This window comes from Cheilinus undulatus, linkage group 6 (genome assembly GCF_018320785.1).
Source record: "Cheilinus undulatus linkage group 6, ASM1832078v1, whole genome shotgun sequence".
NCBI lineage: Eukaryota > Metazoa > Chordata > Actinopteri > Labriformes > Labridae > Cheilinus > Cheilinus undulatus.
The window spans coordinates 34890458-34917196 of NC_054870.1; the positions used below are offsets into that span (position 1 = coordinate 34890458).

Here is a 26739-nt window from a genome sequence, read left to right on the forward strand (position 1 = left end):
TGGGATAAAGAAATATTTCCCTCCCAGCTCTAAATTCTACATTAAGACTTTTTTGGCTGCTTGGGGCTAACAAAAAAGTAGAAAAGGCAACTCCTTGACATACTATATATATACCTCTTTAGTTTATATGTTGATAAGCTTAAAATTTACATATCCACTTACACAGAGATAGTTTACTTTTGATGATGAATGCAAACCTGTTTTCATCTCTCTCTATATATATTCTTAACAGCTGTCTATGGAAAAATGGTAACAAGCACAGGAAGTAAAGTCAAGGTAAGTATTTTAGTTGCAGGCTGGTTAGGCAAAATACTAAGCTGAATGATGCTAAAGGGCTCATTTGACCTGTAAAGAGTAGTAAAAAGACATTTCAGATGGCGTTCAAATAATACGATGAATGCAAACAGCTTTTTTTGTAAACTTTAAAGGGATATTTTAGTATTCTTGAAGATGGGTCATAAGATACTTGGCGATACTAGCGACAATAGCCCACAGTGATTTCAGTGAGTGTTACTCATTCAAGCAGGACAGCTTGGAGAAGCTAGGCTATACAGCGTAGCAGATGATTAGTTTTTAGTGAGTTTAAGATAAAAATGAGCCAAAAAGTTATGCTGGTTCAGTTGAATGACAACATTTTCAAGTGTTTCATTTTTCATCAAGAAAGCCTCTGTGTTTTGGCATTATTTTGCAGTGTGAACTTTGGCTACTGGCCACATCTTCTGCCTTCTGCCTCAATGAATCTGAACAGCTGTTTGGGTTCATCAGAAGAAACAAGTAACTAAGCTAAAACAGCACTAAAATGAGTGGTTTTGACTTGACATGTGGATACGAAGGGATGCCTTTATGAAGAACAACTTCTACACACAGCAGAAAGAAAGGGAGAGAAACTTTAGTTGAGACTGGTTAGCCGGAGAGATCCTGAGTTATCTACAGGTATAAGCTTGGCGTGCTACCGTCGTCATGAGTGAGAGTTAGTAACAACACTTCCTTGCCTACAGCCTCCTACAGCATCCTTACCCATCCAGAGTTCCCTGCTTTACTGGAACCTCTTCAACTTTCCGAAGAAAAATTAGAGAAACCCACCTCAACCAGAAGTCTACGGCCGTTGCTTTATTCTCTATTGGCTGACGATTAGACAAACCACAGTCAGTACAATTTGTTTACTTTATGAAAAAACTGCATCAGCTGTTAAAGTGGAAAACTGATCTGAAGTAACTAGTTTTAGATTAGTTACTTTTGTTTCCTCTGACCTAGCCCGCAGACCTAAATAGCTGTTGAGATATGCTAAGGTGGATGAGCATGTAGCCGGTAGCCAAAACTACATTGCAAAACAGTGCCAAACACAAAGGCTTTCTGGATTCAAAATAGGTCTGGGCAATTGATTGCCAGTTAGATTAAATCACAATATGGCCGACTGCAATTTTCAAATCGCAGAAGGTGCAACATTTCTTTAACCTGAAAATACTAGTTTCAAAACTTTTTTTCAACAGAGATGTTATACATTACATATCATGCTATCATTTAAATGCCATTTTTTTCAAAAAGTCTGCAAAGAATCCTATTTTCTTCATTTTTGTATGTTTTTCTTATTGAAAATGAGAATAACATAAAAAGGATCACTCCCTTCAATACAAGAATTCATATCTGATTTGCAATACAAAAAAGAATCATCACAATAAGTTCTTTTTTCAAAATTGTTCAGCCCTTCTTTAATCTAATATTGAGTTGGTTTTAATATAGAATGATTTAATGCTTGTGTTTGTTGGAAAATACAGTGCTTAACAAATTTATTAGACCACCATCCAAAGTAAGGTTTATGCCACACTGCCCTAAAATAACAGCATTGGTAATTACCAAAATCATTTTTTATGGTTTGCAATGGTTAATACACCAATATGTAGAAGCTCTTTAACCCAAATTATATTTTTAATGCTAAAATATAATTATTATGTTATCCATGAATTTTCAAATTTACTGATTTACAAAAAAAAGGAAAACAATAGTAAAGCACATTATTTCTTTATAAATATGTCAAATTATAGTTATTTACTTGCATTCCTGAACAGAAAAATGAGTTTTAGTGCTTGAATGTTATGCTTGATTCATTTCTGACTTCTCAGAAAAGCCCAGTGAGCCGGCTCAAATTTGAGTGAATTCAGACCATTCTGGGCAGCACAGTACAGACTAGCAGAAACAGACTGATACTTTCTGCTTGCTCTACATTGCAATTTTTAGATTAAAAAATGCAACACTGTACTATTTGTCCATGTTCCTTGTCTGATTGTTTGTTTATGCTGCCAAAGATTACTGAGCATGTTGTGTATATGACGTAAATCACTCAAGTGCTTTAATAAACAGCTGAATAGATTTATTATAGTATATGTCAAAGATTATGAAAGATGAACTGAGGACCACAGGCTGCAAAATAAAAACACATATTCCTCTCTTTGTTTATATAAACAGTGCGTGTCACATAAAAATATAAACAGAAAGAAGTATCACTGCTCTGTTTGCAAGATAATAAACTTTAAGTAGAATGACACAGAAAATCATTTACAGTCACAAACTGTACAACAGTTGGCAGAAGAGAGGTGCAGGGCGGTCAAAGCAAGAGCATGAAAGAACGTGGATTATATTCTGCTTATGTACAATCCTGTCGAGTGTAAAAATTGGTGAGATAGTTTCATTTCTCTAGAACAGTTATTAAAAGTTACACTTGGATGATGGTTCGGTTACACGCACATTCATTGGAGGTTGGGGGCTAATTGAAACACTTGAGAACAGAAAGCGGAGTGAGGAGGGGATAAGAGGTAGACAGAAGGGAGGATAATAATCAAGTGAGAAGAACTGAGGTGATGTGTGTGATTTAGAGAGAGCGAGACTGCAGAGAGGGAGAAAGAGAAAGTGAAAGATTTGACGACATGCAGATGGGTCTTAGTTGTTTTTACTCAGCAAACTCTTCAGACTTCTCTCCACAGCCTCATCCAGCTCCTCCTCCAGCTCCTCCTTTTTGGACATTGCTAGTTTGGACTGATAATCACGCACTATCTGGTCTATATAAGGGGCACTTTGTGTTCCGTGCAGCATGAGAGTCCACTCCTTCAGGACTCCCCGCTGTGGCTCCTCCCCCTGAAAGCCCACTTCCAGGACCCAGGTCCCACGGGGATCCTCGCCCCAAGTGTGGGTGGTCATGAAGGGCCACTTGTCGAAGCCCACCTTGGAGTCATCGTCACGGGGTCGTCTGCTCAGCAGGATGGACTTTGTGCCCATGGGTGAGGTCATGTTGATATTTAGATCGCCACGGCGGCTGGCGTTGACGGTGACCACCGCCTGAACGTGCTCTAGGTAGCGGACAAAGTTGTCCTTCCCCTGGCAGGCCTCAGTGGTGATGGCCAGAATCAGCTTGTTGCCGGACTGGATTTTACTGGAGAAAGACAAACAAGTAACAGATTCAGTGTATTATGGTGTTTCTATTATTGTTGACTTTGTATCATGTGTTATGGCATTGTATTGCATCGTATCGTACTATTGTATCGTATCATAATGTACTGAGCCATACTTTATCATATCTATCCCAACCACAAACATACATCCCCACAATCTGATGTTTTCCCTCCCGTTAAACCTCAAAGTAAATGTGAAAGGACTATCTCCTTCCCTCAGTGAATGCCCCACTCTCTTTTGAATATCCACATAAATACAGTCCTTGACCTATTTTTCCTTTGGCAAATCAAAGCTCTTTTTGAAACCTTTCCCTTATCACACAAAAGCAGTGATGATTGCCATATCTCTGTGATTTACTGTGTCATTTATGTCTAGTGGCAGGAATAAAATACTGGGCTATTTTGGGGTATCACATGCTGCACAGAAATTTCTTGATGCCAACCGGTGATCATACAGTCTTTCTCTTCTTTAACTTTTCTGCTGTGAAAACATAGAACACACAGGGGCTGACTACACAATGGTTTTAATTTTAATTCAAGCAGTAATTATGATTAGAAGTTCTTAGTTAACTATAGATGCAGTGGGCACTGAGGGGAACACCCAGATGACATCAAATCCACTTCACCCTAGGGGGAAACAAGCCATTCCAGTGTTAAAGAGCTGTTTTATGCCCTTCTGCTTTTTCTTCTCTAGTCCTTTAGCTTTATATTTTACCCAAGTAGGAGAACAGTTTGGCTGCCAGTATCCATCAGGTGGACGGGCCTGGCCTACATGTGCTTCATTACATGTAACTCAACAATTCTGTCCAACTTATCCAGACATCGTCATTAACAATCAACAGCCTTCGTTCAAAGGCTCAGTGGACATTTCCGTGGTAACTGGAGACCCCACCAATCAAATATGACTCTCAAGGATTGTGGGTATTGTAGTATTTTTGGCTGAGATTGCGAATAAACTATGTTTTTCTTAAGCAAGGTTGTTCTCTTGCAATTTTTTGTCTTCAACTGGAGCATAAATAATTATTTCATCATTTTTTCAGGTAGCTTGTGGTTAGTGTAGTTTGGATACTTTAGATAATATAGCTAATAATCAAATCCACTATCTTTTCCCTCTCAAAATGCCCCATCCCTTTCCATGACCTGTATCTATAGCCCTGTTTACACTTTCACAAGACTCCTGAAAATTTCCTGAATTTAACTTGGTGAGCTACATCTGTGAATGCAAACAGCAGAGGTGCAAAACAGAAACCCTGACTTGATGTAAATACTTGTTTCTCACAGTATTTTTTTACTCAATAAATAAAGGTTTGAGGGGATGCAGGGGGCCAGCCGAAAAATTTCAGAATAAAGTCAAGGTGAAAACTTGACTGTTTGCATTCACACATGCAGCTCACACAGGTAGATTTGAGACATTGGAAAGAGTTTTGTGTGGGAGGGTTTAACTGTATTTGTCCTGAATCATGACCATTTCAGGGACCATGGTCTTCAGTCTATAGGTGGCAGTACTGCTCTTAACTGTTTGCTAACCACAACTAAACAACAAACAAAGAGGAGGAAGGAGCAGGCACAACAAAACACACCAAGAAGAAAAGTTAGTTTAAGTAGGAAAAGCAGCGAAGCAACGAGACACATCAGCTTCACATCCCTCTCCTCAACGTTGCTACTTTGTTTCTAAAAGCATGCGGTTGTGAAAGCAGAGAGGGTACAAGCAATAATCCATGAAAACAGAATTTAGAGGCTCTATGTGGATTTGCAGAAGTAGAGAACACCTGCTACAGGCGTGTGTTTAGTGCTCTGCTCAGGCTATGTTACAATGTCATCTTTTATATATATATACAGTGCTTAACAAATTTATAAGACCACCTGTCATATTTATCTCAGAGACCATCCAGCATCATGAAGAGCTTTAATGCGGACTCTTTCATTTTCAGTCAGCTCTCCACGTTTTACCATTTTGAACAGGAATGAGGAATTTCAGACTGAATTCACCCTTTTATACCCTAATTTGAGCCAGCTCACTGGGCTTCTCTGAGAAGTCAGAAATGAACCAAGCATAACATTCAAGCACTAAAACTCATTGTTCTGTTCAGGAATGCAAATAAATAACTATAATTTGACATATCAATCAAGAAATAATAATGTGCTTTACTATTGTTTTTCTTTTTTTTGTAATCAGTAAATTTGAAAATTCATGGATAACAAAAATAATCATATTTTAGCATTAAAAATATCATCTGAGTTAAAGAGTTTCTACATATTTGTGTATTAACCATTGCAGAAACATAAAATATGATTTTGGAAATTACCAATGCTGTTAATTTAAAGCAGCTGTGGCATGGACTTTACTTTGGGTGGTGGTCTAATAAATTTGTTAAGCACTGTATGTATATATATATATATATATATATATATATATATATTTTTTTTTTTTTTTAACAATTTAGTTTATCACTTTAAATAAGGAGATATCACCCTATTCATTTCTGTGTTTTTTTTTTCATTTTGCATGTTTTTCTTCCTTTCATCTTTTATGTTTCATATTTGATACACTATAGGCTGTACAGGTACTTCTAAATAACAGTAAATGGAACAAACTGTAGGCTAAGCTGCACTAATGTTGGTTAAAATTAATAATTGCAAAACCTAGTTTTAAATATCTGGTACTTTATGTTACTTTTGTTGAAAAAAAAAAAAAAACAACTCATGTCAAATGGTGACCCCCAAACCAAGGTACTGACCAAACTGTGACCTCTGTGAACCCTTAAAACCCTTGTTTTGAACAAGCAAGGCTCAAGTTAGGAAATTTTCTGGGTTGGTTACCAAATTTAAGTGTTGCATGTGGGAAAACAACTGTAAATTTCCATACATTTTGAGGAAAAATAATGTTGGAGGTCCTATATACAATTATAAATCCAAGGCCTTTTGCCAACTGCAGGATAGTGCTCCAGTGCTCCTGAGAGTTCTAGCTCCCTCTCAGTGTTTGAATAGATTCTTTTTTTATTATTACTCATAATGGATTTGTTCAGAACAGAGTGTAAAAGCAGGATGGACCTGGTATTGTTGCTGCTTTGTAGTGGTGCAGACGTTCCCTTTGATTGATGGAGAGAAAGAGTGGGAACACAGCAGGACAGGGGTGGTGGCTGAAGGCTATGAGGAGGCTTAATAACATTATTAGAGCACGAGGCTGCTTTGCAGACGCTGGGAAATGGGAGCATAGAGAGAGGGAAACAAGGGCGAGACACAGATACAGAGCGAGACAGACAAGACAGAGACGTGTGGAACTAAACTCAGTTTGAACAATAATTAATGGAGCACTATGACGAACATGGAGAGGCGAGGACAGCACTGAGCTTCTTAGCGCTGATGAAGCGAATAAGTCTTCCCAGGAAAACAGAGCAGGTCACCTGGGGGGTGACCTGCTCTGTGATTTACATTTTAAATCCTATTGCAAAATTTGGTGTAAACAAACCATGAAAAATTGTCTTTTCCATTAGCTACACATTGTGTCAATTTTATTTGCAGAATAACACAGAATAAAGACAATTTCTTTTTCTCTCATTAATTACTCCACATGATGTCAAAGTGAAAACAGAATTTTAGATTTTTTTTTTTTTTTGCAAATTTATTAAAAATAAAAAAACTGGAATATCACACTGACATAAGCTTTCAGACTCTCTGCAGAAAGACTTGAAATTTTGCCCAGATTCCTCCCATTTCTTTTGATCTTTGAGTCCACCTGTGGTGAATTAAATGATTAGACATGATTTGGAAAGGCACACAACTCTCTGTAGAAGGCCTCACAGCTGACAATGCATATCAGATCAAAAACCAAGCCATAAGGTCAAAGGAACTGCCTGCAGAGATCAGAGACAGGATTGTTGCAAGGCACAGATCTGAGGAAAACTACAAAAAATTCTGAAAGTTCCAAAGCACAATGACCTCCATAAATTTCAAATGGAAGAAGTCTGGCACAACCAGGACTCTTCCAAGAGCTGCTCACCTGGCAAAACTGGGCACTTGAGGAGAAGGGCCTTAGTAAGAAAGGTGACCAAGAACCCAATGGTCACTCTAACTGAGCTCCAGAGATCCTGTGTGGAGATGTTAGAAAGTTCCAGAACAACAACCATCACTGCAGCCCTCCAATGATGTGGGCTTATGGCAGAGTGGCTAGACAGAAGCCTCTCCTCAGTACAAAACACATGAAATCCTGCTTGGAGTTTGCAAAAAAGCACCGGAAGGACTCTGAGAAACAACATACTGTGATTGTATGAGACCAAGATCCAACGGTTTAGCCTCAATTCTAAACGTTAATGTCTGGAGGAAACCAGCCAGGCTGTCCACAGACGGTCCCCTACTAACCTGTCTGAGATTTAGAGGATCAACAAATAGGAATGGCAGAAAGCCCCCCCAATCTAGGTGTGCAAAGCTTGTTGCATCATATTCAAAAAGACTCGAGGTTGTAATTATTGCTGAAGATGCTTCAACTAAGTACTGAGCAAAGGGTCTGAATACTTCAGTCGCTTTTCATATTTCTAATAAATTCTAAAATTCTGTTTTCACTTATCAATATGAGAAGCTGAGTGTAGATTCATGAGATTAAAATCATTTTTATCAATTGTAGAATCAGGCTGCAACATACCAAAACTGAAAAAGGAGAATGGGGTCTGAATTCTTTCTGAATGCACTACAATTGTTTAAACCAGAAACAATAAAAAATGTTTCTATTTGACTAAATTAATTTTCATTTATTAAAAATTTGCCTTTAGCAACAGCAGAAAAAATGACTTTGTGTGCTGAAAATGTCTGGCCCTGTTAAAATCCTACTTGTCATTCTGGCCTTTTTGAATTTGTAATTGAATATTCTTGCTCTAGGAAGTTGACTTGTCACCATAAAGTCATTTTGTGCGTAGCAGGACCACCATTCCCATCCGATAAAGTGTGTGAGTAATTACAGCAGCAGGTCATAGAGCAGGCAGAAGGATGCCTCTGAAGGGCAGCACCAGAAGAGATTAAAACAACCCCACAGCTCGCAGGGGCCAACGTATGCCAGCTCCAGCGATAATGAGAAGTTCTCCTCCAGTGAAGTAAGCCACAGCCAGCCAGAGGAGCCATCAGATCAATGCTGAGCAGTGTGTTTGTGGGGCTGTGGCTATGTTGGTGTTTATTGCCTCTCTCTGGTGATACACTATCATCAGAGGTGGGCTTGTTGTAATTATATCTCTACCACAATAGAGGCAGCACAAGCCCTGCAGTGCTGCTGTGGAAACAGTGAACAAATGAAAAATATGACACAGCTAGTGACACAGCTTTTAACACACTCAGCTGTGAAAAACTGGGATATGGATGCTATTTCTCCTTTTTCCACAAATACTGCTTTTACAGTTTTTCTTTGTTTGAGTTTCAGACATGGCTGGGCACAAAGACAGCACCGATCTCTGCAAATTAGTCAGGAAATGTCTCTCGTCTTATCCACCCAACAATTATATACACCCTACTATTGGGGGAAGATGCATCAGGTTGTACATGTTTCTGACTGATGTCTTTGTGTTCTGTGACCCAGGACTGGTAGATCTATTTGTAACTGCCATGTGTCATGTCTGTAACTATGTAGAATGTGCTGCTGCTAGTCTTGATACTCTTGCAAATGAGATTCTTTATCTCAGTGAGGCTTTCCTGATTAAATAAATTTGAATAAATAAATGAATAAAATATTGGCTTGTCTTAAAAACTATACAATGGTATAAAACAGTATATAAGTGATAAAAACGCACAATTATCCTGCCTTATGATTTAATAATCAGGCCACTTTTGGATTAGGTCATAATGACATTTACTCTCTAAAATAATTAGTCACCAGAATAATAGTTTGTGAAAACACTGAGCTGTAGTGTTGATTTTACAATGAAAATTCCATGCACAAAATCTCACTCAAACTTGTGTGAGCAAATGTGACTTCAAGAGAAAAACAAACATGGAGGATGATTGAGGAGAATCATAAACATGTTTGATATTTATCATACAAATGATTTAAGGTCAGAGAGGCTCCTACATCATAAGGAACTGTGAAATAATCATATTGACACCACACACTTCAAGATTGTTGGACCAAACAATTGTTTGCAACAAGTCATAAACTGGGTCACGCCCCATCATCACTATGGCAGCCAAAATTGGCCTAAAATCGTGCTTAGAGTTGTTTAGAGCAGTGGTTCTCAAACTGGGATCCAGGGACCCCTGGAGGTCCGCGAGCCACAGCTTGGGGGTCTGCGATATAATTCAAAATGAATTATTTAAGTAATTCCATGTCAGTAAAAAGCAAATAAACACACACAGGGACCACGGTGGCATAAAACAACCATACTAAACCAATGCGACCACATAAGTCAGCTTTGGGCCAATAAAAACTCAGATATCGTTGTGAGATATCATGTAAAACTATCACTCGTCACACATCAGTCATTGCTCAGGTGTGCAGGTCCAGCTAGCAACAATGGATAAATATTTAAGCACGTCCACTTCATCAAGTGATGCTACGCCCAAACCCGCTAAACTGAGAAAATATGATGATAGCTATCTCGGGTTTGGTTTTACTGACAACAGCAATGGAAGACCAAAATGTGTTGTGTGTCTTCATGTGAAGCCATGAGGCCCACCAAGCTAAAGCGTCATCTAATAACAAAGCATGCAGAGTTTAAGGACAAAACAGAAGACTTTTTCTGACAAAAGGGTGAGGAATACATCCACCAGAAAATACGAATGGTAAACCTGACCACAACCTCAGTAAAAGCACAGAGGACTTCTTATTTGGCTTCTCAGGATCGCAAAAGGTAAGGGCGCTTTCACATTAGGCCCAGTTGTTTCGAACTGCGCTGTGATTCCTCCCCCTCCCCCTTTCATCAATCCATGCCCGGGCCCACTTGTGCATGTACTCAGTCTGAAACAGCAGGTGATGGTATACACGTAGCTGGTTTACAACCCCAACAAGGAGGAGAGAGAAGAAGAAGCTACCATGGCAACCACTCGAGTCATGACCTGAGCGAAGATTGTTTTTGTTTTAACTCAGCAAAAAGTCCATCCTGAAGCCATGGATGATTTAAAATCACTTTTTAAGATGCCAGCAACGTCGCTCTTTGTAACTACACATCTATGTGCAGCTCAGAGGATTAAATAGGCTTGCTCTGCGCAGATACAACAGTTTTTGAGGTGACAGGAGACTTTTATTGCCTTTGCACCTCATCTCACTGACTTCAACTTGTGTCCATCTGTAAGGTGAGTCACAACAGACCATTTATTGACTGGATTCTGTTGATTACCGCCCTTTATAGAGGAAAAATGTGAACAAACTTCTGTGCTGTGGAAAGAAGTTTAGTTTTTACGATGACGTCATAAAGCTGATATGACGCCCTGTCCCATATCCGGGCACAGTTGCATTCACATTTTATCTGAAGCATGCCAAAGTCCACTTGAATCACGCCCGAGACCACCACCCCGAGTGGGCCCGGGCACGGTTCATTTGCACTCACACTAACCAAAACAAACTGGACTTCGGGCTCAAGTGCACTCGGGTCCAGGACTGGACCCCTAGTGTGAAAGCCACCTAAGAACCCACACTTAATTGGACAAGAGCTTGCAGTTAGTTTGTAGAGTTTAAAAAATACAGCATCTAGGAGTACAAATGGCAGTTAACATGTTGATTCAGTGTGAGGGTTATGCTGGGGTCCTCTGAAAATTTTCTGCCCTGTAAGGGGTCTCTAGCCCAGAAAAGTTTGAGAACCCCTGGTCTAGTGTACAGCCAGCCTCATATAGAAAACATTCCTGTACACATGTAGTTAAATATCTAATCCATTTTTTGCTGCAAAATACAGTATGTAAAAAAGCCATGTTCTGCTGTGGACTGCACCTACCAGATGTCTATGGAAAGCAAGATTAAAAATAATCATGTAGAAATTATTTTGGGGAATAATCAGGAGAGAAAGTGTGGGTTGACTCAGGTCAGACTTGGACCTAGGCTGCCAACTTGGAAGAGTAATTGCTGCACATGGAGTGCAGCCTAACAACAAGAGAATCAGAATGAAATCGGGTCTATATAATAACCAGTATAAATCTGCACAACATTATTCTCTGTAATGAAATACTGCCTCGTATTTGTACAATGATTACAGATATCTTCAAATATCAGTTTTAACTTTAATTACAAACTTGCCTGAAGTGGTGTCACTTGACAATGTTTGCGGATGGATTTAGATTGGTACTGGAGAAAAAACAGAGATTTGCCCACAGGGGGCACTACAGTCAAGGCCAACTGAAAGAGTCTTTACAGAGCTTTAAGGTTTAGGCACAACATTTGGTTAGGCAAGGTAAAAATATCCTTTTTAAGGTTAAAATAAGCATAAATGTTTGAGTGCGTTACTAGATATGTTGTCTAACTGATGCAAAGTATATGAAATGAGTGACTGACAAAAAATGTTCTTCATGTAAGTTAGAGGAAGAGGTCAGCACTGACTATTTGTTTTGCAAGAGAATCAAACTCTAACACCTAACTGTAAATGTCACGTCTGGATCCATCCTTTGCCTGACTGCCAACCAGAGTAAACACTGAGGCTTTTATGCTTGGTTGCTCGACTGCATGCCACAAAAAAAATAAATAAATAAATAAAGCCAGAGCAAACCATCTTGAAATGATGCAATCTGGTTACCTCCAGTGTCATTCTTTGATAACCACTGACCAAAATGTGGTTTTCACACAAAGTGTCCAAACACAACGAGGCAAGCCCTCTCCACCATATTGTCCTCAGGGGTGCAATAAAAGCGGTTTAGCTCTAAAGGGAAGCTCCTGTTTTTTAATCTAGCCTGCACTCCAGGGAGGCACATCAACACACAAACAGAGGGGCTCACTTTCACACCATGTTGTCGTGACTGCATGGTCTGTGGAGCACTGATTAGAGAGTAAAATGAGGATCCAGAGGTGTTGATGGTGGCAAAAACTAAACAGTCAAACCGCATTCACTCTGCTGTTTTTATCTACACCTACACACTGACATTTCCACAATACACGTGAAAGCTACAGGTTAACATCCACACACAAAAACACCTCCACCTGGAATCCCTCCCTGGCTGTCAGTCAGGGTAATTGATGGTGTTTCCAGGGCACAGCATGCTGGGCCATTTGTGGCAGGCTAATTAGAGAGAATCAAAGGGTTTGCTAAGGGAAACCACCAGGCATCGTGCACAGGAGTAGGACGCCTAAGGACATGATGCCTGGAAGGATGGAGAGCAAAACCTCCATGAGGTGAGCAGAGGTGAACGAGAAAAAGAGAGGAGAGGGAGTAAGGATGGCAGGGAAGGAGGCTGGAAGAAGAGTATAAAATCAAAGTAAGGCTGTAAATGGAGGAGATGACCGGAAGAAGATATGGCGATGCTACTTAAAGATACTACTACTATAAAGATACTACTTAATGAGAGTGACGGGGGAGTACATGATGAAACTCACAAAAAAACAAAACCAACCCAGTCTCCCAGGGTAAAAGCAATTTTCTTATTGGAGAAATCCCTTTAATTTTCATTTCAAGCTATAAAAGATAACACTCAGTGTATATTTAAAGTATTTTCAGTAACTGGATTATGGCTTTGTAGAAATCGAATTCAAATGTTCGAAAAGAAGCATTAACTGCCTGTCAGGATCCCGGTGTTTATGATTATTTCTGAGGGACCATCAGGCAGACTGAGCAGCTAATCTGAATATTATGGGGTTATGAAGTGGACACTCCCATTGCAGATGTTTGATTGAATTAAACCTTATTGGAATTACCCTGTAATTTGATGACTGTGTCTCTGGGGCTCAGCAGTGTTTTCCTTACAGCATCTTGGCAGGAACAGTTTGCAGTTCCAGACTGTATAAGATGAACGTGTAGTATTCAGTGTTGCAGGGAAAAAACAGTTACAAAAAATGTGACTCACTGGGTCTCCTGAATGGATCCGGCTACACAGTGGAAACGCTCAGGCACTGTTTTCCATTCCTTGGCCATTTTCACCATTCCCCCGGCATCCAGCACACCGTAGCCAAACAGGTGGTTGAACTCGAGACCCACGCCGTTTCTCCGCCACTGATGGACTTCATCATGGAGCTGGTTCCTCTTTGAGGTTAGGACTGACAGGTGCTGCATGTCTCTCCACGTCAGGTTTGGGCTGGAGGAAACAATAAACGCTGACTAGGTGGTAGGAGTCAGTGCTGGCTAGCTAAAGTAATGTAGCTATTTCGGTTACATAGATAATGTAGCTAATGCTGCTTTGTTAGTATAGATATCCATGAGCATCATGAGCTTTATCTTTTGCTTCATTATCTATGTAGCGTCCACAGCTAATGGAGCTATATAAGCTACGTTTGCTGCAGACTGTTTACTCTACTTTATTAAACATCTTGTAATCAAGTTTTGCAGGTCAGATTTTTAACTTTTATCATTCAGTATCCTAACCCTTTCCTTAACCTGACTGAAAGTTTAATCTGATTTTATCTTTAAAGTTTTAGTGTGTATTTCCATTCTGACAGGGGCAGTATCTTACAATAACGATCTGTGAAAGGGGGTGTCTGAAAGCTACAGTCTGCAGCCAGACCTCTCTAGCCTTTTCAAGTAGTGAATAATTATCAAAATGTCTTGGTTACCTCATTTTCATTATATGTTAGCTTAAGCTAAACATGTTCTAGCAAAATTAAAGTAGATAACATTGCACTGTCTTCACATAAAGTCATTTGACTGTATGCCACATAACAATACATTGCTAACCTGCCATGCCATTTTTCAGAAATCAACTAATGAATGAGACATGTTTACTAGCATCTGCAGCCTGGCTAATTAGCATGTGATGTGAGTAACCTCATCGCTTTTGTATCATTACGATTAAATAAACTAAAAAGTCTCATTAGCTCTCCAGTAAAACCTTTCTGATTCATGCTTTTTCTCTGCATGTATTCTGATGATCTAACACTCCTAGTGTCTGTACTATGAGGCACAAAGAAGCCTGTGTTTGCTTCTCTCTCTGTTGTCTTGGCTGTGTGTGGTGACAGCTTTGTTCAGGCTGACTCATTCACTCCTGCTGTAGCATGATTCCACTGTGTTTGGGCAGTAAAAAGGCTGTGCACTTGTCCTAACAGCCTCATGGGTTATTTGCCGCCGGACGGGGTAAGCATCCGCTCCTCCTAAGAGCAACATCATTATTGTGTGTGCAAAGCAAACAGCGTTTCTTTACTCAGCCACACTAGCAGGTGTCTGTTAATGGCTGCAGTGTCTTGTAAACCTTCGATGTGAGAAATGACAAAATGAAGGGGAAGGAGAATCTGTCCGCTGGGATTGGGAGGCAGTGATTCTCTGGGCTTTAGACTTTCATACATTTTTAATCATGTGTAGGAGGGTTTACTGAAGTCTTTCCAGTTATTGCAGATCCACAAAGAATGATCTTTTCTAATATCACAAGGCTAATTGAAAAAGGTCCTGATTAATGGCTTTTTTTCCTCAATCACCACTAGAAGCTTTATTAGCATGGTTTAAGTACGGCAGGCTCAGATACACACTATGTATTTCATTAAGACATTTTCTCTGCTACATGTTTTAGAAACTGCAGTGGTAAATAAAATGAAAGATGCATATTTATACTGATCCTAATATGATCTGTTATTGTTTTTATGGCTAATCATATAGCCTGCTTTCACTCACTGTGTTTTAACAGAATGAGTGCTTTTTTTCCTTCTATTTGACTTATGCAACGAATAAGCAATTCTGTGATAAGTAGAGGAATGATTTGTGCTTTACAGGAGTTCAGACAAGGACCGAGAATTTGAATAAGGATACGAGAAGAATTCAAAGACATCATTGTGTATAGAAACTGCTTCATAAAATCAAGATTATCCAAATGCAATGTTTCAGAGCAAGTTTTACGTGGATATTCGACTGCCTGACACCCAGAGGGAAGACAAATGTGAAATGTTTGTATGATTTGTACAGACAGTCCCTCTAAATTACATTTCAGGTTAAAAGAGCAGACAGTAAAGCACATACTTCGCCTCGAGGGCCAGAGCAAAGACACCCGCTGCCTCTGGAGCTGCGGCTGATGTCCCAGAGTGACGCAGTGTGCAGTTCCCATACAAGTCTGTGGTGGCCTGAAATAAGCAAAATACAAGAAGAGAAAACAAAAACAATCATCTTAAATATTAATAAAAATGAAAAATAGTGCAGTGTCACCAGTGTGTTCTCTATTTTCATGTGTTCTGTTGTTTGCTTTTATTGGTTCTACTTAATAACACTATACCAAGGTGAATGTGTGCAGCAACTTGGGGAAAAAAACACAAATTTCTCCAGGGGAACAATAAAGTGTAAAACAATGGAAACTAGACTGTGGCAATTTTAAGAAATTGCAGTGCAAGAGCTGGCTAGCCTGCAGTGTTTATTTCGTCAACTACAACCATGACTAAAAATGTCAGTCGACTACCTTTTTTCCATGACAAAACCTAGACTAAGATTAGCCAAAAATAGATCTTTAATGACTAAAACTGACAAAAAATAAGAGTAGTGTTCATCAAGATGACTAAAACTACACTAAAATGTATTTTAGTTTTCGTCTGACTTTCAGAATCCATGATATTTCTCCACCGTAGGTAAATCTGTCAAAATATAATCCACTTATTCTGCCTTTAAGCTGTAGAAAGCAGGGACCCTAGATTGGCAGAGTGCATAGAACATACTACCATGATTTTGTACCAGATTTAGGCAAGAGAATGAATGCCTGGACTAAAAGTTAAGACTAAAATGTGAGGATTTTTTAATGGACTAAAACCAGACTGAAATGTTTTTGAGTTTTCATTGACTAAAACAAGACTAAAACTGGAAAAGGTAAAAATGACTAAAATGTGACAAAAAAAGGCATTTTATCTAAAGATTAAGACTGGGATAAAAATAAAAATAGTTGACAAAATTAACACTGTTAGCCTGCTGTAGTAGCCTCAGTTACTGGCTTACCTGGAGCACCTACAACCATAAAGTTGCAGCTAAAATATTTATAAACCTTACAGGTGACATGTAGAGATGAATGGTTCTCAACTGGTGGGTCATGGAGCAGTTTTCAGTGGGTTGCAAATGTTTGTCTTGAAAAAAATGGTGGCAAAAGTCTTTGAAGAAACTGCCCCCATACCTTTTATTTTACTCCGTTTTATTGAGATAATAGATCAATTTAAAGGTTTTATCAATATCTAAACTCATTTATCTCCTTTTCTTGCAATAAAAAAGCTATGCTAAGAAGTAATTCCTCAAGATCTCTGGAAAATTGGCAACAATATACATGTTATCATGAGGAAACATGTCAGTTTTGTCCTATTTCTTTTTCCTGTCATAAATTCTGTTCCATCCAAGATCTCAAGTGCAACATTTTTATTTACTAAACATACATTGTTGAACATTTTTGGAAATTTGGGTCATGTTTTGTCATCAAAGATATTAGTGAGTCCTGAGGCTAGTCTAGTTGATGATAAATACATCAACAAATAAAAATAAATGTCATATTGTATCCTTTCAGATGGAGTTTTATTGTATAGTGGTGTGCCATATTGCATCTTCTCATTGTAGAGTGTGATATCAACTTGTATGATGTTACAATGTACTGTCATGATGTGATATATTGCATTATACTATGTCTTTTAGCTCTCTCTTGTATCATATCATATCTTAATGTAGTTTTGTGTCATTTCATGCCATATCATGTTGTATCTTATAAAATGATATCTTGTCATATCACAATCTGTTGTGTCAGCTTGAATGCTATTGCACTTTGCCATGTTATATCTTGACGAGTCAAACTGTATTATAGCATGCCTTGGCATATATCATACTGTGTCAACTTGTGCACTGTTGTACTGTGTTACTACTGTACTGTACTGTATCTATCGTATGGTACTGTGTTGTTTAGTATTGCATCGTCCTATATCCTATCATCTCATGTTATATTGCACCCTCTCATATTACTGTATTAAATTATGTTGTGTCATTTTGTGGTATGGTATTTTGAGTATCTTATTCTATTCTGTTGTACTGCATTGCCTTTTGTTTTAACAAATTGTATTGTATAGTCACATATCATATTGCAGTCCCTGACAAACATTTGACCTAATAACACGATTTAAGATTAATCACATTAAATGTGATTAATCAAGGTCCACAACCCTAGTCTTGCCTATCATACCCATTCAACACTTGTGTGACTGCTAGCTTTATCTTACACTACACTATGCTGTTTAAGTTGTCTATGTTTGAAATTTTAGCTGAAAGTTTAAATTTTGGGGGGCTTACGGTTTGGGATTTGGGACTGGAATACTTGTCAATGCTGACTACAACACTTCATGCTGTTTTCAACATGGAACAATATCCATACTGATATAATCCTTTCCACGTGTGAAAAGAATAGGTTAAAGTTAAAGAGTACACTGTCTAAACTGTATTATAAACAAATCAGCAGGCAAGTCGTGCCTCTGTATATTAAATAAGCGATATAATTTCCGGCTTAATTAGAAATAATAAGCGATTGACTGAAATTAGACGGGGAACCCTGGGGACGATCCGTGGCTCTGTCAACAGCCAAAGGTGATTTGCATAATCATAAACCCAAACACTGCTGTCTTTATGTACTCAGAAACTCATATAGCTCAATGCTTAGCGAAGGATGAAGGTCTAGTTTCTGGATTTTTTATGTTGACCATCAAGGTCAGGCATTTGTCCTCAGTGATGAAGCAGCCTGTGTCGTGCTTCAGCTGTCTCCCTCTTCAAAGAAAGTACATGCCACCTTGTCTGTTTGATTTCTATGACTCACTTTTTCTTTTTTAGTCAGGATTTTCCCACCAGTGCCACAAGTCTCCAGATAAATAAGCTTCTTATAGTTAAACCCTGTTTATGTTACACTGAGGTCAGTCTCTAGCTTTGCCTCAGTGTCTCCTTTGTTCCCTTCATTTCCACTCAAAGAAAATAAAAAGCCCTTACAGTGAACCAGCAAACTCATTTTAAATTACATTTTCTATAAATAAAGTAGAATAAAGGAGTGCCACAAGATGATAAAAGCCTTTTCCTATGTCTATTCATAAAACATCTAACATGCCTGAATGCTGTTCTTAGCTTTACAGCAAAATTGGGTCCAGTGAGGTGATCAGAGAAGAGTTATTTCTCCACCTGAGACTCCGTTTTTCAACCAGTCTGCAATTACCGGCTAACAGCTTCTCGGGATTTGATCCCTGGTCTCATCCAATCTCCTGAAAAGCTTAGGAAACGCTGTCTGTTGGGCCAACAGAGAAGCTATTTACTGTTCTATCAACGAATGAGGACATAAAAGAATCAAATCCAAGCTGGATTTGAGACATCTTTGACTGGAAAAAGTACACATAGAAAACTGTAAGGACTTATTTGTTGAAACACATATAATTCATGTGACACTCACAACGCCAGCCTCTGGGTTCCTCTTGCGTCCATTGCTGAACGTGGACGCCAAAGTGGACGAGCAGCTCTCGTCGTACAGGGCAGTGCGTCCATCGTTGATGGCTGAGTTGATGGAGATTGTCCACATGCTCGAGGCGTAACCATCACAGTTGCAGTCGTCATAGCTACCACCGTCTCCTGATGCCCACACGTAGATGCTGCCTTTACCTCCGCGCCCCTGAAACACATCACCATGAGGAGAATATGTTACGCTTCTTCTTGTTAATGGCGAGGCTTACAGGGGTGAAATGAGACGTGGGATTGAGGGAATTCCACCTGATTATAACCACACAGGTGGCGTCAGAGCATGTCTGTGTAGAAGTGTTCATTATCTGGCTCCGAATGATAAAAAAAAATCCAATTACAATTTTACAGCTAAGACGGATAAAGCAACTGACAAAGTGTCAAGATGTGAGGAGGGAATTTATTTACTGTTCATTGACTGCTTGATGAGATCATATATAAAATGCACATTTAAGAACTACAAAGCTTGTTAAATCTGTGCTCAGGAAAAGAAGAACAGTGCATACAGTATTCACACAAAAACAGCATCCAAGTGAACAAAACACATTCAAGACTTAAGCTTATCCACAGTCTCCTGTACTAGAAATGAAACTTCTTTCCAGAAATAAACATGCGAGACACAGAGGATGTTTGCTCTAAATTTGGGCGGTCAAGAGTAAGAGTGCATTAATGACGATTAATTAAGGTCCTCAATTAGTGCACACATCTTTTTATTTGAATGTGATCAATCGCAGGCTTTATTGTCCCTTTTCAGCACACTTTGGTTAAGCCACTCAGCACCTCCCTGCAGCCACAGATGTAAAACACAGCTCCTAAATGTTTTAAGTGACAAGTCAAAAGTCTTCAGCATCTTGTTTTATGAAACATTTACCTTTTTTAGTGTTGTCCTTTTCCTTCCTCCAGTGAATGCCATAAGCTTTGATGTACATATAAATGTAGGTCTTTATCCAAACACTCTAATTACCCTTAATTTAAGGTATTAGAAAAAGTTGACATAAAGACTATTTTCAATGCAAAATAGTGAGGTTTAAAATGCCATGAAAAGGTCGCAACTAATCATGATTAACAACAGAATATTCTGAGATTTTGATAACTGGTGGTTAAAATTTCTAATATTTTGTGACAGCCCTATTTTATTTTGCAACCACTGAATACACATTTCTAAGATACTATAGTTTTTTTTAAGTGTTTATGCCTTAATTGTAAATAGGATGGCAAATATTGTAAGGAATGGGCCAAAGAGGGAGTGGGGAATGACATTTTGTCAGTCTTTTATATGAGACTTGTGTACATAATCACTAGGCAACCACACTTCTCATACCTTTGTTTTAGGATGTCAACCAGCCTGTTGTTTTGTCATAAGAGATACTGTATATTTTTCCTATTTTAAACAGGAGCAAAAGTAACAATATGTGTCTATGTATTTGTCTGTTTATTTGAAATTAGTTGCAAATGTCAGGTGGCACAACCAGTGTTTCAGGTGGTGAAACTACAAGTAGTGTCAACAGATGAAATAATAATAAAGTTCTAAAGTGCTAAGAATTCTGGCAAAAACTAAATGAGGTAATTATTTGAAAAAAAAAAAAAAGATGAATTCCAATTTTGCTTAGGTAAGCAGGTACACTTAGAACAACTAGGGGAAATGGCTATATTTTCTTTAATCATAAAATTCTTCTTTTTATTTTAAAACACATGTTTCCTCTTTCCAATTATAATAAAAGTAACAACACTTGTTAAACTATTTGCCTGTTGAATTTGAAATCAGCTGCAAATGTCAGGTGGCCGGCAACAAATGAATGAAGCCTTATATGTCATTTATCCAAATACACAGAATTGATAAATTAATAAATAAGCAATGTTGAAGTAGAGCTGAGGACAACACTGATCCATTAGCTTGAGTTCCTACACAGTGTAAAGTATTGTTAGTGGCAAAAACATGACCACCGCTTATCTTTAACAAGGACACTGGGACACAGCAATGGCATAAGGAAGTATTAATAGAGTGGTTGTGTCTATGAAAGCCTCAAAAAATTCTGTGAAATCAAAAAATCTCCATTATTGTCGTAAGAATGGGCAACAAATAGAGGCACACAACCGTTTCTGGCCACATTTCTTTCCATGACCACAAGTCATGGTTGCTGCAGCATTTTCAACATACAAGAGCTAATTTATTTTTCATTAAAGCAAGTAAAAAGAACTGAAGTCAATGAAAAAATGATTGCTTTAGTATCTGTCCTGTTCCTCCTGTTCTCTATAAATTCAAGCACAATAAAACGTCATCTTTGTTTCTGATTGAGTGCCTCCAAACATGAAACAACTGACTGCACGCAGAGAGACTCCTCTTCACCAAATGCCGCACCTGTTTCTACAAAGGCCGCCACAAATAAAAGATCAAGTGGAGGAGGAGGAGACACGTCTTTCTCCTCACAGTGCTTATTTATGTTTCGCTCTGTATTTGAATTGCAAAGGAAGATTTGAGGATCATTGAGCTCACCTAAAAGCTTCAGGCCTTCTGCCTTCTATCTACTGCTGAATCCAAATAGAGTGCTTTCATTTTGGACAGCACAGTGTCATCTATTTAAATTATTGGTGGTGATTGCAGAAGCCACACAGTTATGTTTGGGATACAGTTTTAAAGCCAGATGTGTCTCACTCAGCTGTTAATGTGACATCATGTGCTTCTCCATTCTAAATGTTCCCGTTCTCAGCAGCTCCAATGAGTGATCATTAAAATGTAAAAGGCAGATCACAGAGTGTCTGCTTGAGTAGTCGTGTTGACAGATCACGTATTACAGTCAGCTTTTCTCCTACTCTGCCACCCTGTCTGGGGCCGAGTCATTCTCACCCTCACCAACCAGTACAGTGTATGATGATTAATCAAGCAAGTAATTGGAAAAGGCTCTGTTAGCATGTGGCAGAGAACTGCCCTTTAGCACTGAAGACCTCATTATTAGACCTTGCAGAGGGTATACACTAATGTGAGCTTTTATGTGTGCTGTCAGTCCCGTAAAAAAGAAAATATTTTTTGAGCCTTAAGACTACGTTTGTGCTTTGGCAAAAGTTAAAAGCTACGTCACACAAGAGGGATGCTATTCTAATGCATGTAGACAAAGGTGAAATCTCAATTCTTGTTCTACTGGATCTATCAGATGCTTTTGATACCATTGGTCATACCATCTTAATAAGATGTTTATCTAATTGGGTTGGCATCTCTGACATTGCACTCTCCTACCTCTCTGACAGACATTTCAGTGTTCATATAGAAGCCACCGGACGTCCTCTGCTCCACTGTAATGTGGAGTTCCACAAGGGTCTACTGTATACTAGGCCCAAAACTTTTCTCCTTGCATGTTACCTCAGGGTTATCTTGTTATGCCGATGATACACAGCAGTATTTCTTTCAAACCAAATAATATCAACAATCTTAGCACCCTTAAGGACTGTTTAGTCTCAGTTTTTAATTTGATGTCACAAATATTGCATCATCTCAACCCAAATAAAAGAGAGATCCTCATTGTTAGCAAGGAAGTCATCCAGCATGTCAGTCCCCTTAACATTAAGTCCACCTACAAGGATCTTGGCATCCTGTTTCATAAAAAGTTAAACTTTGACTCCCAAGTCACCAAACCTTTTCAGTCCTGCTTTGTCAGCAAAGAAACATAGCCAATTGTTTAGATGTGTTTTTCTAGTAGCATTCAGCATCCATCAAATCCCATTTGAAAGCAGTAGTAAATGTTTTCCAAAAGCTATAGTAAAGACTTCCCATATGCCCAAATGATGGTGAAACCTCCACCTGGATGGATTAATCTCTCTAAAACTGTGATCCCTGTTGGTGAAGTGACACAATGGTACAAATTATTCAAATTAAATCATGTCCTTGCACAGCAGGTTTAATGTTGCTTTACCTTATTGACGCCATCAGCCATAGCCTGCAGTGTAAGCTCTCGGGGTCCATCCACAGTCTTTCCGTCATCCGTGGGCCCCCAGCTGGCGCTATAGATGTCAATAACCTGCGGCATGTGGCTGATGGATGACGCCTCGATTATGTCAGTCATGAAGGGCTGGTCCAACATCCTGATACCTAAAAGATCAACATCTCTTTGTGAGTCTAAGATCAAAACGCTTGTTTTTATTGGGTTACCACAACAACATCAATATCTAGATCACGTCAGTGCAATACAGCTTATCTTTAGCATCAAAAGGCCTGACATTACAGACACACATGTCAGCTTCATACATGGGAGCAAATCAGACAGTCAATACTAATTTTCTTTGTTCTACTGTTACTCCCAGAGCAAATTTAAAGAAAATCAATACCAGATGGAAACATAGAGCCTTCTGGATTTGCGTATGGTCCTATTGCTATGTGAATTCTCACTCACCTCTGCAGTAATTTCCCATATTTATGTGGGTTGCAGCACATCATTTTAACATGCTTTTGCACAACAATTTATACACATTGCATCCCTCAGAATGAGTTACCTCTTATGATCCTTTCAACATCACACTATTAGAGCTGTTGTTTGCTTATATTATCATCGCCTCATTGTTATTCCTCTCACTGTTCGACTGCAGCTTTAATATGACACACACCTGCCACCTTGGAGTTGTAGGCGACTCCTACACCGCAGATGTTGTTGTTGGCTGCTGCAGACACCTCTCCTGCACAGCGTGTGCCGTGACTGTAGCAAAAAAAGATAGAGAATATATTTAGGATGTGAAAAGATGTGATTTTTTAAGATTAGATGCAACACCTTTTTCATTTGCTTTGTCTCATGAGACAATTATAACAGAAAAGAATGAGTATTTTCTGTGGTTAATAATGTAGTAAGTCAAGGCCAGAATTCAAAACCCACTAGAAAGATCACCCAGCATATACAGAAATAAATTTATTGTGTATGTTATTTTTTTAATTAAATTACACAAAAATGTTCATCTTAACTAATTTACATGTACATTTTTACAATGATATTTGTCATTACATACAACAAATTGGAAACATTCCATATAAAACCCTTTATTGGCAACACATAATTCATCTAACACTATCAGAACAAAAAAAATATAGCAACAGGTTGAATGTGAGATGATGATATATTCCATTTGATCCCCTTTTATAGTTAATTGATTATATCAAAGTATTACAAACAAACTATCTAGAGAAAATATATTTTGGGGGTGGAATTGTTGTCCTGATAACTAAAAAGTTTGGACTTCACTTTTTGATAAATACTCACGTGCTGTTACCACCTACTGTCATTAATTTTACCAGTATTTTCTCTCTAACAGTATGGAGCCATTTGCTCAGTTTTTTAAATGAAAAAGATATTTTTTTGCTGCTAGTTCATCCAAAAAAATTATGTTTCACAACATAACAACTTCATCCAAAAATGTTATAAGCTAAGCTAAAGCAACACAGCAAAAAGATTTGAAATTTCAAGAGGAGTCTGGCTGCAGAAGCTGCATCTGTCTGAATGGAAAGGCACGCCAAAACTTTCAAAAATAAATCTTGCTAAACTTTTAATTGGGTTAAGGTAAGAGAGGAGGTTAAGGTCAGGATACCAAAAGTTGAAAGTTAAAAACCTGCAAAACCTAATAACATGTTTAAGAAAGCTGTCAGTCTGCTTACAGGAAAAAAAAGCTTATGAAAACACTCTAGCTAGCTAGCCTTTTTTCCTAAAGCTCACATTGCTAGAGCTAACCTAGCGACTTAGCTTAGGTAGCAATGTAGCTAGCGCAGCTATGTTAGCTTTTGCTAAGGCTAACAAAGCTAAAGTGAGCCACAGTTCGCTTCTATAAAACAGTCAATACATTATCTAAACCTAGATTATACCGTTGATCGTTTTCTCTTTTCGAACATATTGCCTATATAAATAGGCTTTTTATGATTTACTGGACTGTGGAGTTGGCATGGGCGATATGGCCTAAATATCAGATTGCAGTATTTTCTTGCCCTTCATGGTAACAGCGGTATCACAGAATAAAAATAGAAAACACATTTACATGCACATCCAGGTGCTACAACCCTCTCCTCCTCCTAAAACAATCCTGTGATGGCATATTGAACTCATGTTTGAGCATACAATCACAGAACAATGATTTTATAAGTCTCTCTGTGTTAATGTCTTTGTAATGGCTCCTGTAGTTTGAAGTTTCACTTCTGTAATCCTGAGGTGAGTCAAACTGCTATTAACCACACAAAACTTTCTATAAGAAGCATTCACAATAAAAGCACCCAAGAAACAAATAATAGCTACGGACTTTTATTGTGAAGGACTTGACAGAAGTAGCATGTTTATCATTGATTCAGATTAGCATCTGCAGCAGTAAGGGCAACTCTATACAGCTGTGGTGTTCACATCTGACTCTTTGACTTCATTTAATGCTACAGATCGCTTCTTGGACTTGACGTGGACTTACATTAAACGAGTCACGAGTTTAAGCACACTTTTAAACTGTTGTTTATCCTGAATCACTGCAGCACAGGTCTTCAAAGAAACCAAAATGAACCAATGTGTGAAAGCCACAGACAGACTGTCAGAGTCGCTATGATGCTGTTTTACAGACATCAAATTTAGAGAGGAAAAAACACGTTTAACCTGTTTACTGTATTGCAGATTTACTACTGCGGAACAAGTGAGTGACATTCAGTTACCTGGCTGCTCGTGATATTGAGAAAAACTGCTGCTGACTGAGCTGTTTTTCCATCACTAAGCTACATTAGCACAAGTTAGCCTTGCTTGTGCACTACAAATGAACGCACCAATTTAAACCGGTAATGACGTTGATGCAGAAATCCAGTCTGTGGCAGAAATTTTACAGGTGATGGTACTGATACCATTTACCGCCCACTCTAACTGTGGATAGAATCAGAAACAGCAATGAGAGAGCGGGACAGAAACATGCAGAAAAGAGACCCCAGGATGGACTTGAACACTGGCCGCCCATGTATGTGGGGCACTACCTAACCACTAGGTCATCTGTGCCCCCTTTTCTCTATGTTATTTATGAAATGTTGCCAAGTCTGTAATGTGTGAAAAGTGGGTACTTGTGAATGTAACAACCAGACTTTGTTTATGAATGAAGTTGACTTTTTTTAATCTAAAAACGGAAATATGTTGTACTGGACGGCATTCTACATTACTTGTCTGAGAGGAGACGCCTGAGATTTACTGTCTAAGGACAGACTGTCTTGAGCATTACATCTTGTTTTTATTTATTACTGTTTTTGATGTTATCATATTTATTTTTTCTTGGTTAAGATATTGTTAATGTTAATCTACTGCTTTTTGTCACTATGCATGTAAAGCCAGACTTATCTGTACTCAGATAATGAGCTTTAATCATTTAATTATGAGGTAGATTTAGTATCTGAAATGTTTTGATGATAGACAAAACTAGCTTTCTGATGTGTCTTTCTCCATAGCAGCTGGATAGAGGTAATTTTACAATATGGTCCCCCTGAAATTGTCATTCAAACCAGCCCTTGATCAGCACAACAGAGGAGCACATTCATCTGGACTAAAACTGCCTAAAACCTCCTCAGCCTGGTTTAATTAATCTATGAATATCTAAAAATTATCCAATAGGAAGCTTACTCTTTGGGAAACAATAAATGCTGCCAAGAAATTAAGATACAGCTGCCACTGCAGAAAAAAGCATCAATTGAGTGCAGCAAAATCTGCACAGTCAAAATGACTGCCTGCAGTTTTCCTGCATAGAAGTGATTAGATTTTTTTTGTCCGTGGAATTTGTTAAATCAACATCTT

General features: G+C 38.5%; 1 protein-coding gene across 1 annotated transcript in view; it reads right to left on the bottom strand.

The window, feature by feature from the left end:
- Positions 1–2362: 2362 nt before the first annotated feature.
- pcsk2 (proprotein convertase subtilisin/kexin type 2) overlaps positions 2363–26739 on the bottom strand; it is a 54229-nt gene continuing 29852 nt past the window's right edge. Inside the window, exons 7-12 of the mRNA XM_041788867.1 lie at positions 23564–23652; positions 22876–23051; positions 18909–19124; positions 15494–15594; positions 13401–13628; positions 2363–3424 (exon numbers count right to left, since the gene is read on the bottom strand). Of these exons, the coding sequence (XP_041644801.1) occupies positions 2935–3424; positions 13401–13628; positions 15494–15594; positions 18909–19124; positions 22876–23051; positions 23564–23652 (1300 nt within the window). The 3' untranslated portion in view covers positions 2363–2934. The remainder of the gene's footprint in view (positions 3425–13400; positions 13629–15493; positions 15595–18908; positions 19125–22875; positions 23052–23563; positions 23653–26739) is intronic.